Source organism: Eptatretus burgeri, chromosome 3 (assembly GCF_056783735.1).
Source record: "Eptatretus burgeri isolate ZD-2024b chromosome 3, Ebu_testis_v1, whole genome shotgun sequence".
Taxonomy (NCBI): domain Eukaryota; kingdom Metazoa; phylum Chordata; class Myxini; order Myxiniformes; family Myxinidae; genus Eptatretus; species Eptatretus burgeri.
This window is the reverse complement of record NC_140963.1, coordinates 111,149,220-111,169,219: the sequence shown is the minus strand read 5'-3', so window position 1 is coordinate 111,169,219 and position 20,000 is coordinate 111,149,220. Positions and strand designations below refer to the sequence as shown.

The window sequence follows — 20,000 nt, the reverse complement described above, 5'->3', positions numbered from 1 at the left end:
GATTTGCTCTCCCGATTCACAAGATGTTCGTGTGAACCAGTCATCACCAGCCGCAACACCGAAGAAAACCACCCTTTGGAAGCGTCTGAAGTAAATCATTTCATTTCCCTCTTTTCCACTTTTATGACCAGTTTTTGGGTACACTGTCACTCCCTCAGAAAATGTGCAGTAAATTGACTTTTCAATCTCTTTAAACTTAGGCACAAGTGCAGCAGACGTGAGAAGAAGGGGGAGGCTTATCTCAATGAGGAACACACCGTGTGAGTAAGAGAAAATATCCATTCGGAAAGTCGTTGCATGAAACGTACATCCAATAGCAATGGTATTCCTTTAAGTAATTTGACGTGAACACTGTCGTATCTTGATCACATTTAGCTTTCTATTTTCTGGATCATAGATTAGAGATTTCAGTGCTGGGCGGTTGCTTTGAGATGGTTGCACTGAGTTGTTTTGCCTGGGTTCATCCAGAATCTTGACCCAGATGTTTTTGGTCATCCTGGTGTTTTTCATGAAGCGTGTCGATGTGTGTGTCATCCCATCAAAGAATGTGAAGCTGGAGGATAATAGAGTAGCAATGGGGGTGTTTTCGGTTTGGGGTTCGTGAATGACTTCGGCCACTGGTTCCTTCCGGCAAACCTCATAAGGAAGTTGTGGTTGTTGGGATCGTTACAGGAGAAGAGAAACTTCAGGGTTTTCAGAATATTTCTCAGAAAGAAGGGCAAATGGCAAGTATCGGGACGTTGTTGATCAGAGGAGGGATGCGATAAATGGAATACCACATCAACCAGACGTTTCAAAACATTCGTCTTCGTTTGCAATGATTTGATCCATAATGAAGCATGGCAGCAACTGCTTTGCATGTCACAATATTATGTCAGAATAATACTTCACCACCAATGCAATCAACATTTGCAAGTAATTTTGATGAAATCATTAGTCATATCAGTCTGTGCTGAACGAACACCATATCCATTCATTTAATCAGTTTATAACCCACTGAACGAAGCGCGAACCGAGGTTAAGCACTTGGTTCACTCTGTCTGCAGGCGTCACTCTGTGACAAAGGGATTAGTTGATTTCAATTTAATTTTACATTTTGAACACTGCAGAACACGAATCAGAAAACTTTCTTGCAGTATCGTGGTACTTTACCTCTGAATGTGGAAAATTGTAGGGAATGTCATCCTGAGCACGCATCTGCACTTCTTCTTCTTCAATCATATGTAGCAGAAGTCTGCAGGGAAGCATCATTGGCTGAGGGCATGGCTTTGGTACTTGTTGCAATGTCCTCTGCTGGTTACGGCAGTTGTTTGGAATTTGTCCGCGGTGCTGGCGACAGCTCGCCCACTCTTGGTGAAGGACACCATGGCTCATTATCGTCCACCAAGGAATGCCGACAGATGGGACATCCGCTCAACGTCCATCTGAGGGAGGGCACACACATTGATGAATCGCCCTGCCTGTGATAAGTCGGGATGAGAGTTTATAGCTGGGTTGTGATGCAAACCCAGGCTAAACAGTTTAGATGTGACTGTGCATTCGTCAAGAATGTTACTTCACAAAGAGATGTTCCCACAATGGAAGAGCACATAGACGTCGTAACCAGTACAAATCCGTATTTAAATACTGACGACAGTATCGATATGCAGGACTGTACAAGCTTGTGTGACTCGGCAATTAAAACTGACTGAAGAATCTGACCTGGAGGAAACAAACAGGAAGTCAGGTGGAAACGGTGGAGAAGCTCACCAGTCAAGGTCCTACCTCCTCTGAACAAATAAGACTCTTCTTTCAAAATACATACAGGAAACACAATATAAACCTGATGGAATACTTTCCAGATCTTCCGTCCTTCCCCGAGTGTGCTCAGGCTATCGTACGTAAGCCTGACTTATTCGGTTTCCACGAGGCACACTGTCACCGCTTCCAAAAATTAATCGCCAAGGCGAAAAGGAATTCTAATCAACTACCCCACTTTTAATCTTATTCTTAGAAGCTATTATTTTCCTCATGGCCAGTTTCAAGAGTGGAACAATAAATGTTAATGGTGGTGGGAGTCCACTCCACAAGATCCAAATTAAACGGCTGGTTGAGGTCAATGGTCTTAACATAGCTTTGTTACAAGAGACCCATGCTGTCCGATATGTTCAAACTCAGTGGCAACTATTTATGGACAAGGAATGTTTCTTTTGTAACAACTCCTCATCGAAGGCAGGCGTCATATTTGTCTTAGGGAAACATTTTCACCCATCCTGCCTTAAATTTACAAGTATTATTGATGGACACCTTGCTTCTGTGACCTTCTCTATCAATCAGGTCAAGTTTACAATTCTCAATGTGTCTGCTCCAAGCAACAATGACGAGCGGATCTCCTTTTTTGCCAAATTGAGGAAATTCCTGCAAACACTGGATTTGCAGACATGTCTAATTATTGGTGAAGATTTTAACCATACTGTTAATTGTTCATGTGAACGAAATGAGCCGGAACCCCAACCATGTACTGCAAAAGTTTTTGCAAACATCATTGCGAAATATAATCTCCATGATATTTGGCACGTCCAGCACCCTTCTGATCTGTCTACACATGGTGTCGTTGTTTAAACAACCACATCTCACTTGCGAGGCTTGATCGCATCGATGTAAATTCTCATTTATTACATGGAGGGTATCAATCAAATATCGTGCCTTCCGGTTTCTCCGACCATTCCCGAGCTCGAGTCTTTATTCAACTCTCTAAACCAGTGGTTCTCTACCTTTTTTGCCCCATGCAGCCTTTTCACCATATGTCAGAATGTCATTCCCCCCTTTCCAATATTGTCTGACTCAAAAGGTGCATTCCAAATAATATGCATATAATATTGTTGCGTATTCGTGCCCGCCGGCGTGCGGACGGCCACGTAACTCGAATCGCGGCACGTCGCCCACCGGACGGACAATCCAGTCGTGACCCTCTCGGACTAACGCCGGGAACCAGTCACGGGTGGACCTTTCGGTCTCACCGCGATCGTGCCAATCGGCCCCCGCGTGGGATAGGGTTGCTCGCCAAATTCGACCTACCTAAGTACCCACACGGAGGGTAGACCGGGCGATCGCACCTCGCCGCAGGTCGACTTCGGACACGGGACACTTAAGCGACCCGTTCCGTACTATCGGGATAACCGAGCGGTGTTATTCGTCGGCCTCGACGGTTCGATTAATTATCGGGCGTCTTAGCCCACGACCAACCCTTTACGTGAAGCAAGATGGGGATTCAATGAAAGAAATGACGAAGCGAAGCGGGAAAACAGTTCAACAATAAGCACATTTATTTCGCGATGAACGGAAAGCACACATATACAATTCCACCAAAAGCACATGTAAAAGAAGAAGACAATGCAATATTACACAAAAAGCAAATGCAACAATGCAGATCTAACCGACTACCGGGCACACGGCAACACTTATACAATTTTACTTCACAGACGGCGCCGACAACACATATTCCCAAAGCAAAAGAAAAGAGAACCACCCTCCAGGATGAGGGGGGTAGGCGGGCCTGGGGCCGAGACTGTGTCGGGCCTACCCGTCTGATGATGAGACGCGGAGCGGCGGTGGTGCCTCAACTCCGCGGGCCTCGCGGACAGTGTCTGGTAGGGGGTGGGAAGGGGGCCCCCTTTGTCGCACTATCTCAGCGCGGGGGAAACAGGAGGGGGTTGCTGATGCTCGGGGAAAGGAGTATATAACCCTGTCTCGGGTCCCGCTGCGAGCGTCTCCTCCTCCACCTCGGTCGCGTTGCTGGCCTCTCCCTGTGCCGCTCCCGGCACCGACGCGAGCACCCCCTCGTCCGCCTTCGCCGCCGTCACCTCTCCACAGCTCCGTCCTCTTCACTCCGACTAGTACCACTTCTTTCCAGCTCCACCGACGACTCTCTTGAATTCCGCACACTCAACTCAACTTCCAACTCAACTCTTACTCAACTTCCAACTGAACTCTTCCTCAACTTCCAACTGAACTCTTCCTCAACTTCCAACTGAACTGAACTCGACTGACGAACGCAGTCGTTTTTATAAGCCCTGTGGCTTCGCTCTTTCACCCTTGACCCTTTGCCTCCGACCCTTCACCTGGCTCCCCATTGGCCCGAGGAAAAGTGGGCGTGAATGCTTTTTGATCCATGAATTTGCATATAGCGACCGCCCTCCAACGCCCTGGAGGCGGGGCCAAATCGCCCCTCGCTCACCGATTGGATGGAACAAAAGTGGGCGTGAGTCGCTTTTGATCCGTTTTTCTGTGGAAAGTCCGTGATGTTTTTGAACACGCTGCTCGGTGCGCGCCCCGCACGAGTCCAGCATCGATGCCCACGAGTGGCGCGAGATGACGGTGATGCGATGGTGGCGAGTTGTGACGGTAAAGGTCGTGGCGGTTGTGGTGAAGCGGCGTTGTGGTTGGTGGTTGTTGTTGTGAAGCGGCGTTGTGGTTGGTGGTTGTTGTTGTGATGGCTGTTGAGACGTGGTTGGTGGTGGTAATAATGGCGGCTGGTCCAAAATAAAGATAGTAAAAGAAAAACGGCTATCCTGAAGAGTCGCAGCCCGCATGAATGACATTTATTCCCTCTAGACAACGGGTTTGGGCCTAACTACACATATACTTACCGAGATATCTCACCTAAGGGACCTGAATGGTGGTTTGTGAATTTCGTCAACCACAACAATATTGAAAATCTTTTATTTTTCCTTTACAGTATTAGGACATATACATTTACGTGGATTATTTTTATAGGAGAATTTTTCTAATCTAACAGCAATCGAAAATGTTGATGGATTTTAAAACTTGAATAAAAGTAGTGTTTTTTAATATTCATAACGAATTACTTAACAGACTAAAGTTACTGAAGCATATTTCAATAAACAAAAAGTTCAATAGAATGCCAGGGTATTGTAATTCTTTTTATTCTGATGAAGATTACAGTCAATGAGAAACCTGTGGTTGTTTTTTCTTCACCAATTCTTGGATACGCGGAGGTGTGCTTTAAAGGGCAAAACACAGGTCATTTTCAACCTCCAATCCACTTTGTTGCTTCATTTTCATTGGCAACAGAGTTGAAAAGCCTGACTCACAAAGATATGTCGAAACAAATAGAAGCATTGCATGGATAGCTTTTTCTGACACTTTTGGGTAGGAATCGCACATCAAGGGCCAAAATTATGGGATTGATTTCTCATTGAACATATCTCTTGATCCTGAATCAGTCTTCACCTCCAGAAATTCATCTTGACAATGATCAGGAACTTTTTCAACTGACAATTTCAATGGATTTCACACTAAATCCAACTCCTTATCACTGAGTTCAGGAAAATATCGGCTGAATTCATTTTCCAATGCTGTCAAATGTTGCAAAATTTCATTTTTTGCAAATTCTGGAAGCACTTGGTCTTCACCACCAGCAACAAGAATTGATGATAGTTTCTCAAACATTGCAACATTTTTGATCTTGACCTTTCTCTTCCAATTTTCCAGATTGCTCATGAAAGCTTCCAAGGAATCCATGTATTTTATGATGTTTGTATTCCTTCCTTGCATCTGAAGATTCAGTTTATTCAGCTGCTCAAAAATGTCAACCAAATAGGCAAGATGCATGATCCATTCCTCATCATCCAGCCAGACAAAAAATTGCATCTTACCCTGAACTTCAAAAAATAATTTCAGCTCATCTCGAAGCTCAAATACTCACTCAGTTACATTTCCTTTTGAAAGCCACTGAACATTTGTGTGGAAAAGAAGCAAATGATGGCCTGCATCCATGTCAATACATAACTGTTTGAAAAGTCATGAGTTGAGAGCTCCTCCTTTGACAAAATGCACAATTTGAATTGTTTGATCCAAAACCTTCCCGAGTGGAGCTGGAAGTGTTTTTGAGGCCAGTGTCTGACGTTGGATCAGACAATGAATGCCTTTCACTTTTGGAGCTCGCTTTTTCACACAAACTTGAAATCCGGATTTTGTCGCCAACATAGCTGGTGCTCCATCTGTACAGCACCCACAGACATTATCCCACAAAAGATTTTCTGATTGAAAGAAAGATGAAACCTTATCCAAAATATCTGAGGCCTTGGGAGTTGCTTCAAGAGGAGAACAAAAGAGGAACTCATCTTTAATGAACCTGAGTGAACATATCTTGCAAACACCAGCAACTGGGAACACGATGCCACATCAATCGATTCATAAAGTTGAATTGAAAATCATCCAAATGCTGCAGACTTGATCTCCTGCACAACTTGATCCTTCATGTCAATGGCCACGTTGCTGATCCTCCTTTGAACAGTATTGTTTGATCGTGAAACTGCTGCAATTTTTTTTTCTCCAAACCATTTCCCAACACAATTTCCACCATTTTGAGAGCACAAGGTTTGATCAAAGTTTCCCCAATTGTATGTGGTTTTTTTCTGCTTTGCTGTCTCCATTGCGACGACATGAGAAGCTTCAATAACGTTTTGGTTCATTTGTTGGAATGCCCCTGTTGAATCCAGCTTCATCTTTTCGAGAGCATTCCCATGACGTTCAAAAAAGCTTTTGTCCTTGTCCTTGTGTTGAGGATGAACATTCTGCAAAAGTTGCTTCAACTTTGTTGGTTTCATCGAATCATTTGACAAAGTTGGCTATAAATAACACATTGAGGCCTTTCTTCTCCATTGATGATGGTAAATATTGGTATTTTTACATTCTCCATGTGTTAAATGATGGTATTTTTACATTCTCCATGTAGTAAATGGTGGTGTTTTTACATTCTCCATGTAGTAAATGATGGCATTTTTACATTCTCCATGTGGTAAATGATGGTATTTTTACATTCTCCATGTGGTAAATGATGGTATTTTTACATTCTCCATGTAGTAAATGGTGGTGTTTTTACATTCTCCATGTCGTAAATGATGGCATTTTTACATTATCCATGTAGTAGATGATGGTATTTTTACATTGTCCATGTAGTAAATGTTGGCATTTTTACATTATCCATGTAGTAAGTGTTGGTATTTTTACATTCTCCTTGTGGTAAATGGTGGTCTTTTTACATTCTCTATGTAGTAAGTGTTGGTATTTTTACATTCTCCTTGTGGTAAATGATGGTCTTTTTACATTTTTAATATCATTTCTAACATTCTATTTTTGCATTTTTTACATTTGTTGTAAATTAATTGGATTTAAGAGGTTTTTTTGGATTTAAGAAGAGTGTTCTTTTTTAGGGAATCAACAATGAATCGCTCTCTTGGTTTTCAAGAAATGAGTGTGATTTGCTCTCCCGGTTCACAAGACGTTGGTGTTATTTGCTCTCCCGATTCACAAGACGTTCGTGTGAAACAGTCATCACCATCCACAACACCGAAGAAAACCACCCTTTGGAAGCGTCTGAAGTAAATTATTTCATTTCCCTCTTCTTCACTTTTATGACCAGTTTTGGGGTACACTGTCACTCCCTCACAAAATGTGAAGTAAATTGACTTTTCAATCTCTTTCAACTTAGGCACAAGTGCAGCAGACGTGAGAAGAAGGGGGAGGCTTGCAGCAACGAGGAACACACCGTGTAAGTAAGAGAAAATATCCATTCGGAAAGTCGTGGCATGAAACGTACATCCAATAGCAATGGTATTCCTTTAAGTAATTTGACGTGAACACTGTCGTATCTTGATCACATTTAGCTTTCTATTTTCTGTTTCATAGATTAGAGATTTCAGTGCTGGGCGGTTGCTTTGAGATGGTTGCACCGAGTTGTTTTACTTGGTTCCATCCAGAATCTTGACCCAGATGTTTTTGCTCATCCTGGTGTTTTTCTTGAAGGGCATCGATGTGTGTGTCATCCCATCTAAAGATGTGAAGATGGTGGACCATCTCGTAGCACTGGGGGTGTTTTTCGGGTTGTGGTTCGTGAATGACTTCGGCCACTGGTTCTTTCCGGCAAACCTCATAAGGAAGTTGGGGTTGTTGGGATAGTTACAGGAGAAGAGAAGCTTTAGGGTTTTCAGAATATTTCTCAGAAAGAAGGGCAAATGGCAAGTATCGGGACGTTGTTGATCAGAGGAGGGATGCGATACATGGAATACCACATCAACCAGACGTTTCAAAACATTCGTCTTCGTTTGCAATGATTTGATCCATTATGAAGCATGGCAGCAACTGCTTTGCATGTCACAATATTATGTCAGAATAATACTTCACCACCAATGCAGTCAACATATGCAAGTAATTTTGAGGAAATCATTAATCATATAATTCCTGTGCTTCACAAACACTATATCCATTCATTTAATGTTTATCACCCACCGAACGAAGCGCAAACCAAGGTTACGCACTTGGTTCACGCTGTCTGTCTAAACACGTCACTCTCTGACAGAGGAATTGCTTGATTTCAGTTTAGTTTTACATTTTGAACACTGTAGAACACGAATCGGAAAACTTTCTTGCAGTATTGCAGTACTTTCGCTCTGAATGTGGAAAAGTATCTGGAATGTCATCCTGAGCACGCATCTGCACTACTTCTTCTTTTTCTTCAATCATGTGCAGCACAAGGCTGCATCATTGGCTGAGGGCACGGCTGTGCTGCTTGTTGCAATGTCCTCTGCTGGTCATGGCAGGAATTTGGAATTTTTCCACGGTGCTGGTGATAGCTCGCCTACTCTTCATGAAGGACACAATGGGATCGTTCACGTCCACCAAGGTATCCTGGCAGATGAGACGCCCGCTCAACATCCATCCGAGGGACCCTTTTTTCTCCTTGTATGGGAGGCTTCTCCTGGGAGAAGCTTCATGTGCAAGACGTCTGCATCTTCTTTCTCCATCCTTGCCTGTCTTGGTGCTCTCATGAGCCTCTCCTGGTACTCTCACGGTGGACTCTCCCATCTCCACTCACATGCACACCCATGGACTCTCTTATGTCCTCGTTAGTTCTCCACCCGAACTCTCCTGTATCGACCCCTCTGGTCTCGACTCTCGTGCAGGGACTTCTCCTCTTCCTCTTCCTCCTGGGCAAAGTCTTGCTCTCAGGTCCTGGCCACAGGGGCGGCCCCAACAAAAAAATATGCACATCCGCTCATCTGGGCTCCACAGCCCACCGCACTACCACAGCTGGCACACACTGACCAGCAAGATCTTAATTGGCCTTTTTTGCACACCCATGACATGTGTGCCTCTGAGGATGGGAAGTCCACGCCGAGTCCCGCTGTCCAGAGGTATCTACGCATTCATAATTAATCTGTTTACCCTGTCTATACATTGCATACGCTGCCTCCTCAGCGTCATGTGATTCAAATGTCTTACTCCAACAGATCCCTTTGACATGGCAATCGAACCTCCTCAAAACACACGGACCATACTACACTTACAACAGTCCAGCTACGGACCCCCCCCCCCTTCCATGGAAGAATATATATTTCAATAATATGTGTTTATTTAGTATGAAAGATGATAACGGTCCTCATACTGATCTGTGGTGGGGACCCCTTTTACTTGCATTCTTCCGTTCACATCCAATCTTTGGTTCCCATCATGAATCCAATTAGTTCTTCGTTTAAACTTCTGAAAGTTTAGATCCACTACATCCACTCCACTTCCCTCTTCCATCAAATCTTTGACTTTCAAAGTCGGCGTTCATTCATCTGGAGGATTCCTGCAACTATTTGAAATTTCCATTTTGCAATGTTCGGCTGTTTCAACTCCCCATTTTAGCACTTGCTGCTTGAAGCTTGGATGAAACTTCTTTCGTACACTGTGCAGGGCTGTGGATAGCATCATTTGTGAAACACTGGAATAAAAGTTTATATCTGGGCCAAGATTCAAACCTAGACTCGAGGAGAGTATGGAAGCTTGCGACACCAAGGGGAAAGAAAAAATAATAAACAAACAAAGGAGCAATACCCCCAGGGCACTCACCTTGTAGTGGCTGGATAAGACAACCAGGGAACATGGATGGATGAACTGGTGGGCATGGATGACCCACAAAATATGGAATGGAGAAGAAAGTAAATACCTTTGGATTTTTTTCATTCCATGAACAAACTTTGGTGCATCATGGGTGATAAAGGTTATGGTACAGTTTCATCAAAATTGAGTGTGTGTTTTCAGAGAAGGAAGGAAATACATATTTTGGGGGGCAATCCCCCCCTCTCACCCGAAGACCTCAAATTTTTCAATGGCATGAACAAACTTTCGAACATCATGGGTGATTAAGCCTGTGGTCAAGTTTGATATCGAAATTGTGTGTGTAGTTTCTGAGAAGAAAGCAAATATATTTTGGGGGGCAAGCCTCGTAGACCCCTTTGGGGCCCAAATTTATTTATTATTACTTTTTTTTTAATGCCATGAACAAATTTTGGTACATTCCCGGTGATGAACGTTGTGTTAGAGTTTCATCGAAATGTGTCGTTTGAGAGAAGAAATTGAAAGGACTGTATTTGTGAACGGACGGATGACACGCCATCTCATAAGCTCCTGGAACTACGTTCTCGGTGAGCTAAAACAAGTGTGCTTTTGGTGATCTTTACACCCTCTTCACCATGTGACACTTCTTGGCTTCATTGTCAACTGTGTGTGAAGACACTTGGTGGAGTAGCAGTCCCGTAGTTTTGTTTACTAGACAAATTCAGAGACGGGGGCAATTCAAATTCTTTTCATCCAACGGACCAACCGGAGGATCATCCATCCATGTACTTTTGTATCCACAAAATTTCAAAAACCGTTCTACTTTTAGTTTGCATATTGCAGATATCTATTCCTCATGACATTATCTCAACCTGATTAGTTTACGGCTGCGATTGATGAATTGTGTTGCTATGGCAACCATCTTGGTGATTTGGCTTGTGTACGTGATATTTCAAAAAACGTTCAATATTTAGCTTTCAAATGACACAGATCGATTCATTCTGTCACCCAAAAGGTGGGAGACCTCGATAATCTGATCCTTGTTATTCTGACATTGTTTATTATTTGTGACATTTTTAGCTCACCTGGAACATCGTTCCGGGGAGCTTATGGGATGGCATGTCGTCCATCCGTTCATCTGTCCAGAAATATTTTTCAACTTCTTGTCTGAAACTACACAAACGATTTCGATGAAACTTGACTACATCCAACATCACCCATGATGTAGCAAATATTGTTCATGGCACAAAAAAAATTGGCGTCTAAATGTGGTGTTGTCCCACAATGGAGGTATTTGCTTTCTTCTTAGAAACTAAACACACGATTCCGATGAAACTTCACCACAACCTTCATCACCCATGATTGTACCACAGTTTGTTCACGGCATAAAAAAATAATCCATCGGTATTTACTTTCTTCTCCATAACATATTTTGTAGGTCATCCATGTCTTCCAGTGCCTGGTTATCTTATCCAGCCGCCACCAAGTGAGCGCCCAGGGGTATTGTCCCTATGTTGAACTACAACTTACAAAATCTTTCTTTATTTTCTGCAGGTATGCTGAGCCTGAAATACTGAAATCTTTTGAGGAAGAGCCACAAACTGGTAAGTTTTGAGAATGAATCTTTTCTCATAAGTTACAAGTATTTTGCCTTTTATTTGGATATTTAATGACTTGGATGAGGAGAGACCTGAAAATGGTTGTTGTCGTAGTTCTTATTTTCAATTTCCCACAAAGACTGCTTGTTCATGATAATGACACGAACAACTTCCCCCTCACTGCAGCAACCTTTCCCTTGCATGCTCTGGCCATTTTGTTTTGATTCTCCAGCAATGCCATGGTGGTGTTTTAACCACTTTTCACCACTTTTTTTTCCCAGCAGATTTGGAAGCTTACCTCATATTTAACACCGTCTTTCAGCAGATTGCAATTTCACAGATTTGAAGGAAATTTTGAATGGTTTGGGGTGCCGGCAATAATTCACCTTTTCTTGGCTGACATATATTTTGGATCTTTCGTGTCCCACCAGTAATCAATGCAAGCCATTCCATATTGAGCTGTTGCTGTAGATTTGCAAAGTAACTTTTTCTGAATACATTTCCTCTCTGAGTTGGGGTTGGTGGGGTAATGTATTGTCTCAACCATCTGTGGAGAGATCTTCAGAATTCCCTCTACTTACAACACAACACAAAACACACTGACACAGACTTCAAAATTCACAGCGCACACAAAATGATACATATATCCCACACATCTACAGAACACAATAACAAACACAACATGTCACTCCAGCCTGAGTCATCCACCGACGATCCAAGTCCTTTTAGCCTTTGACCATGTTGAGCAACCGTGCCAAATAAGGTGGAGATGTTTTGGGAGTGGGCCTTCTTGCTCTTTGTGCTCTTTTGACTCCAACCTCTGCCATACCATCTCTCATCCCTCTGATCAGCAGGCAGCAGCCTCTTCACTCTCTGCAGATCTGGATAAAATCACAAACTGGTGAAACACTTGGATCACGTCTTTCAATCGTAACAAATCTCACACTCTCACAATGTCTCTCCATCTGGAACCCCCCGCCACACCCCCCCCGCCCCCATCTACTTTCTCAATAACCCCCTTGAAAAAGTCCTCTCATTCAAGCTATCTGCCACGATCTTTCCCAGGAAAGCCACATCTCCAAGCAGGCTTCCAAAGCCAGTCACCGACTGGGCATCCTCCGTCGTGCGAAATCCTTCCTTGGCACACCTCATCTTCGAGCCACTTAAAAGCTTTCATCCGCACTCTGAAGGAGTACTGCTCTCACCTCTGGGGTGGTGCTCCTGCCTCACACCGAGCCCGACTTCACGCTGTGGAAACCAAGCCTTCGTGTGGTGAAGAAGTTGTGACTCATTCGTATCGCATGCAATGGAGCGGTCTTTGGGTCTCTCACCACAGGCAGGTCGATGGTCTTTCAGTCTTCTACCGTCTCTCCGGCAACTCCCCCCCCCCCCTTCTCTGTCTGTGATCTGTCCCACCCCCATATTTCATCAGGACATTCGTGCTCTGCCATCAACCCCCTTCTGGTAAAACTACCAAAATCAAGAATCACTGCTCACCTTCACTCTTTCATTCCTCTTTTTTCCTCACCAAGCTGTTCCTCACGAACTCCCACACTCACTTCAATCCAACTCTCCCTTCCATTTCTTCAAAACAGCTGTTGTTCACTCTCATCTCTTATCTTCCCCCTTCCAAAACCATGATCTTTTCTACCCCTGTTAATCCACCCCAAACCCACATCCTTCAAATTCCTTGCTTTCCTTCCAGAAAGTCCCTTTTTTGTGAGGACCAGGAAGTCCCTGAAGTGTCCGTCTCTTGTTTACCCCATGTACCCCGCCCCACCTCTCTCCCTTCCACAGATTTCCAAATGTCTCTCTTCCCCACTGTTTCGTGGTTCCCTCTCCCACCCCTCTTGTCTCCAGCTCCCCTTGTTTTTCAATCTTTGTGTTAGCTCGAACACAAACCTCGACATTGTATATTTTATAAAAGGGTTGACACCAGAAACATCAGTTTCCCCTTGGTTTCAATGGCGGTTACCATCGCTCGATCAATGTCCTGGCGATTCCATGATGGACGTTGTGCTCGGTGTCCCGACTGATTGCATAAGCTTGGAGACATTAAACACCTCTCGGTATCTTTCATGAAGACTTGGCAAGTTATTGACGGCACCCTGAACGAATTACAAATTCCTGCCTTTACCAACTACAATCATGTCAGGCCGAGCCAACCTGTTCCTGAAAGACTCAGACCAATCATGCATCTTTGTCCTTGTCTCCTTGACCTCTTACTCGTGGACATGGTACAGTGGTACACAAACAACTGGTTGGTCAAGAAGTAGAAGAAGAAGACGATGAAACCGACGATATAATTTCCAACATGCACACACATCTGAACACATTGGTATTCTGTCCATTGATCTTTTTCTGTCACAATATCTGTTTGCTGTTGATTTCTCCTCATCTTTGCAGGATTTCCTCTTCGTCAGAGTGAAGAAATAAAGGTTGGTGATGGGTTCAAGAAAGAGTGTGAAGATGATGATGGTGATGACATTAATGAGATTGAGTGCAATGAGGCCAAGTTTGGGGAGCAATCTCCGGTAAGTAAGACTTTGGATTACCTACATATTTATGTGTTATACAAATTATTTCCTCCTCTTTAGTTCTGATGACATTTCTGACAGGAGTTGATGTGATGGTTCGCAGGATGGCCGAGAAGTACACACACTCCCCTCGAAGCGGTCCGACCTGGGTTGGGAAATTATTTTCAGAAGTTTACCGCTGCTGATGCAGAGTCTTTTCACCACCTTACTTAATGTGTTAAATTCGTTAATCGTGCCTGTTTGTGTCCTTCAGGACGTTCTCAACAACAGAAGGTTTCCTGATTGGAATGATTTTCAATTTTGTTTGACTGCCACATAAGCAGACAGATTAAAACAATTACCTGACACCTCAGTGCAGATGTGGGCTGACAGGATTGCGTGGAAGTCTGCACACTCACCTCGAAGCTGTCTGGCCTGGATTCGCATGCCGACCGAGCTATAAACTGTCTTCCCGATGTTTCACAGGCGTGGTGATTTATCATTGTGTGTGTCGTCCCTCAGATGGACGTTAAACTGGGTGTCCCATCTGTTGGCAATAGTTGGTGTACATGAAAGATCCCACGGTGTCATTCACGATGAGTGGGCAAGCTATAGCTGGCACCCTGGCCAAATTACAAATTCCTGTCCTGACTTCCTGAGCCGGAGTGGCGACTCAACCAGCAATACAGCACAGCAACTGCTTCAGCAACACAGAATGTTTGCATGATAAATGATGATGATGATGATGATGATGATGATGATGATGATCATTATTATTATTGAGTTGATGTGACATAATGACTAAACACTCCATGTTTGTGCATTTGTTATCAGGTGCAGGTACCACAAGCCTCGACTCTGTGCACCAAAAAGTACACTCAAAAGTTCGAAGATTGGCAGGTTATCTCCGAAATTGGAGGAGTCTTTGGAACCATCTCCAAAGGAAAGAACATTCACACTGCAGAAGAGGTACAATCTTGTTTTACACAGTACTTGTGTCATCCTTTTACATTATGGGAGCTGGAATACAGCTCGTGGGAGAGTGATAACACAGAACAGAAAGAACACGGTGAACACAGACAGTGGGTTAGAGGGACATGGCAGAGGGACATGAGGAAGAAGAATGATAACAAAGGGATGGGAAGATTCTCCTGCCCATGAATTCACCTCTTTTTCTGTTTAGTTGAAAGATACTTTTCTTTTAGATACACAGGCCCCACATCATTCACGTCGAAGATTCCATCAAATATGTAATCACAACGAACAAATGTTGTGCAATTTGGGACAGATGATGACTGTCAGAAATCTCACCAAAAAATATTGGAAAAAACCATTTTGAGGCAAAATTGAGGGGGCTTCTTAATTCCTATCATTGGTTTTCCCCAAATTCTCACATCACTTACCTCCACCCCCTCGACTCCCTCACACCTTACACTTCATTCTTCAATTTCATTTTTCTTCCTCTTCCAATTCCTGCCACTTAACCAGACTCACTTGTGGTGTGACTACACATATCTGTCTCCCTATTCCACTAAGGTATGTCTTTTATCGATATAAAGTTGTTCCTTTCTGTCATTTAGCCCCAACATAGACTTCTGTATCAGTCGATGTTATCATTGTATAACCACAACAAACCAATATTGGATATTTACTTGTTTTCCCACAATGTAACTAATGTGGTACAATATGACTCATGTCATCTCTTTCAGGTTCCTTTGAAGAGGGTAAATAAATCGAACTACATTGAAGATGTAAGTTTGTGTGAATATGGAGATAACGGTGTTTAAACTGATGAACAAATCCAATTTCATTTACCTCTGAACTGTTCTGAAAGATGATTGTCTATTGGCGCCTGAGGCTGTGAGTCTCTCTTTTTGTGTGTGACAATTTTGTGGTTTTAGCTTTGGGGCAGGCAAATTAATCTTTATACAGCTTACAAAATGAGTTTGTTCAATTTTCTTCTTTTTTCATTCTTTTTTTGCAGTTCATCACTGAAGCTTTCATCTTGAAGGGTCTTGATCGTACAAACATTCGTAAGTGTGGATTTCACTCAAACTTATCGAATGTTGTCTTATCGCAATAATTCTCATCACTGGTTTGCCTTGCATGGCGTTGGCTTCACGGTGAGGGTGCTGGCTTGGGATCCTAGGGTCCTGAGTTCGAGCCCCATTGGCTGTTTAATTAACACCAGGGGGTTGACTCGGCCTCTCATCCTTCCGAGGTCGGCGAAATGAGCATCAGTGTGCTGGTAATCGGGGCACTGCATCAGCGGCAAAGCCACGCCCCAAACCAATGATGCAACCAGCAGCCAAAAAAAGGCTGCACACGAAGGGAACTGGTTTGCCTTCACCTGTCCACTCTATACGAATTGTGATTGATACATACACTACCCATATAACCACCCCTGTCCCATCCCTTGTTTGGACCATTTATATTCCAGTCTGACCCCCCTCCCCTACCCCATCCACCCATGCTTATTTAATAGATGTACTTATGAGTGTTATCCAGGGAGCTGCCTAAATCTTTGCAGACAAGATCATCGATGGTGAAAGGAGCATATCAAAGCTTACCTGTTGATTACTTGTCAGTGGAAGGGTCACACAAAATCCACTTGAGATGTGTTTGATATTGGACGAGTTTCTTTTGTCATTAATGTGTCCCACGATCTTGTTTCCCTGCGGTGAGGAATATTTCCTTTGGAAAAATTAAGTCCAGTTGCCAAATGAGCCTCATGATGGAGTATGTGGATAGAGGTAAGGTTTCTGAAGCCATTTGCTGAAACGCGCTATTTGTGTCCCTCAAGTCCACCTTTGAGCAGATAAATAATTTAGTAATTTGTAATCATGAATTATGATGTCCTGATTGTTGGGGCCTTTTATATTCTGGTTGAGGCTCATGCTCAACAATATATATTTGTTTCAGGAACATAAAGAGCAGAAAAGTACTTTAGTTTCATCCTCTCATGCTCAGAGTCTGTTGCCCCCACAACCACATGTATTAAGCTCAACCATGAAGGTTTTTTTTTTGTATACACCGTCGAGGCTCCAATGAAAGCTAAAACACAAAGCACAGCAAGGGGGGCATGAGACAAGAGGGGCGGGAGAGGGAAGGATAAAACAGTGGGGTTCAGAGACATGAGGAGAACTGTGGAAGGGAGAGGGATGGGGTGGGATACACAGGGTAAACAAAATTGACACCACAGGGACTTATAGGTCCTCACATGACAGGAACTTTCAGAAAGGAAAGCAGGGAATTTTGGAGAAGGGTTTGGGGTTGATTAGTGGGGGAAGAAAAGGTCATGGTTTTGGATGGGGGAAAAAAGGGATGGTGGTGAACAGCTGTTTTGAAGACCTGGAGGGAAGAGTGCGGTTGAAGAGAGTGTGGGAATTTGTTCCAAATGTGGAAAAAAGAGGAATGAAAGCATGAAGGTGAGCAGTGATTCTTGATTTTGGTAGTTTTACCAGAAGGGGGGCCAAAGGCCATCCATATCTAGTGCCCATCTGTGTCTGCGGACATACTCCTACAGTTGGGTTTCTTGTTTTCTTAGGAGGTTGATGGCAGGATTTGCCCTCCAGCCACCATAAAACCCTTCATTCTGCAAAACATAGCACAAAGAAATCTGAAAAACCACTCCGTGGGAGTACCACCTGTGCAGCTGCCCTTCGCAGGGTTGCTCACCAGATGATGGGATTGGGGCAAAGTCTTTGGGACCCCCTATCTTTGATGATAAGAGGGAAACCACGGGGTAACCTTCCAAGGTCAGATTGTGGTTGTGTGTGTCGGGGTGGTGCTGAGGTGTCGTCCACCAGACGGCGTTCTCCTTGGGTTAACCTGAGGCGGTCTTTGGGTGGGTGCCTGATATGTCCTATCCCGAAGAGAGGATGATCACCTGTCTCTCTTATCATCTGAGCTCAAGCGTTTGGACATCGGTATTGCAGCACTCTGAGGTTCGGAGACCGGATTGCGATGAGATCGTGGCGGGTGGTTACAACTCCTATTGGTCTGGTCACTCTGATGGTTACCATGCCCAAGGAGTTGCTGTAACTGTGTCCAACAAGCTGACGACAATGACAATGGAGGCAACACCGCTCAACGAGCATATTATAAGACTGAGGATTCATCACTCCTTGAGTGTCATTTCCCTGGTCTCTGCATATGCTCTGACTGAGGCGAGTGATCTCACCGTGAAGCATGCATTCCGTGGTTGATCATTGTCCCAGGTGAGATACTCTTCTGGCCTTGGGGGATTTCAATGCATCCATTGAAACTTTTCGGGATGGTTATGAGACATGTGTTGGTCTCCACGGGTCTGGAACTGTGAACAAGAATAGCACGAAGTTCATTGACTTTGCAACAAGTCATGGACTTCGGGTGTATGGACTTTGGGTCATGGACTTCCACAGGCTCATCGCTGGACTTGGTATTCCATTACAGGTGGTGTGGCAAAGGATATTGACCATGAGTTCATTGATGGTCGCTGGAGGATAATCCAGAACTGCAGGGTCTATCAGAGTGCTCAGTTCCTCAATACGGACCACAGGCTTGTTGTGGCAACTCTGAAGTTGCAGGTTAAATCCAGCAGAATGGTACCATCCCAGACTCGGGCTGGATGTTGGCAAGCTCAAGAATGAGAAGGTCGCTAATGAGTTTGCGAACAGGCTGAGTGGAGATTTGGGATGTCTGAGTGCTTTGGGGAATCCTGAAGAGTTGTGGAGTGCCTTCAAGACCACCGTCCTTGATGTTGCCGTTGGATGTCTTGGAGCTCACCGTCAGGCGAAGAAGAATTTTGTCTCTCAAGGGACACTGGATACCATTGACTAGAGTCACAGGGTCAGGTTGAATGACAGAGCTGAGCTGTTCAGGGAGTTGAGGTGTAAAACTGTACGTGCAATAAGGGTGGACAAGGAGGCCTATGTGCAAGAAATCTGTGAGGAGGGAGAGCATCACCTGTGGTCAAGTGATTCTTGTCCTGCTTACAGGGGAATTCACGCATTCTGTTCCTCCAAGCCCGTCCCTCGGTGTACTGCCGTTAAAGCGGAGAGAGGTGGGGTCTTGACAGAGGAGTCCAAAGTGAAGGCCCGCTGGGCCGGTTACTTTGAGCGGCTGCACCGGACTGATCCACCAGTTGTCGAGTTGGATGTCATTGGTGTAACTATCCCTTTTGCTGACCCTCCAATCAACTGTGGTCCACCTTCGTTTGTGGAAACAGACTGTGGTGAACCGGTTGAAATGGTTAAAGCTCCTGGGATCTGTGGCATCCATGCTGAACTTCTCAAGGCTGGTGCAAATGCTGCACTCATGTCATTACATGCCATCCTGTGCTCTGCCTGGAACACAAGCATCATCCCAACTGACTGCAAGAGGGTCCTTGTTGTCCCTCTCTGGAAAGGGAAGGGTGATAGCCAAGACTGCAACAAGACTGAGGGGTGATGCCGCTCTCAGTGCCGGGCAAAGTCTTTGCTCAGATAATTCTTGATAGGGTTCACCACCATCTGCTTGAGCACCAGCATCCACAGCAGTCAGGCTTTACACCAAAGATGTCAACGATTGACCATATCCTTGCTCTTCGGGTCCTCACCGCACGCAGGCGAGAGTTTCGGCAGGGGCTGCTTGCAGCGAATGTTGATCTCTGTAAAGCGTTTGATCCAGTGAATCGGGATGCCTTCTGGAGGATTCTTGGTCTTCATGGGTGCGACCAAAACTGATCTATCTGATGTCTGTACTCTACTCTGTTACTGAGAGTGCTCTGAGATGTTCTGGTACCATCTCTGACTTATTTCCAGTTGCTGCTGAAGTTCGTATGGCCCCCATACTTTTCAGCACTTGTCTGGACTGGCTTCTGGGGAGGATGTTGGAGAGATCAGGTTGCGGTGCATCCTTTGGAAATGTCAAGATCTCTGACCTTTATTTCGCTGATGATGCAGTCATTTTTGTGGAGACTCTAGATATCCTTTTCGGGGCCCTCGAGGTGCTGAATAAGGAGTCGGAGCCACTGGGATGA

The 20,000-nt window shown here is 44.4% G+C and overlaps 1 protein-coding gene across 1 annotated transcript in view; it reads left to right on the top strand.

Annotated features, from left to right (window-relative positions):
- LOC147030726 (uncharacterized) overlaps positions 1-18,204 on the top strand; it is a 22,030-nt gene extending 3,826 nt beyond the window's left edge. The window contains exons 2-10 of the mRNA XM_085872108.1: positions 1-90; positions 201-260; positions 7,218-7,385; positions 7,496-7,555; positions 11,440-11,489; positions 13,890-14,017; positions 14,834-14,968; positions 15,709-15,750; positions 15,984-18,204. The exon at positions 1-90 is cut by the window's left edge and continues 111 nt beyond it. Coding sequence (XP_085728234.1) covers positions 1-90; positions 201-260; positions 7,218-7,385; positions 7,496-7,555; positions 11,440-11,489; positions 13,890-14,017; positions 14,834-14,968; positions 15,709-15,750; positions 15,984-16,082 — 832 coding nt within the window. The 3' untranslated portion in view covers positions 16,083-18,204. The remainder of the gene's footprint in view (positions 91-200; positions 261-7,217; positions 7,386-7,495; positions 7,556-11,439; positions 11,490-13,889; positions 14,018-14,833; positions 14,969-15,708; positions 15,751-15,983) is intronic.
- Positions 18,205-20,000: the final 1,796 nt, after the last annotated feature.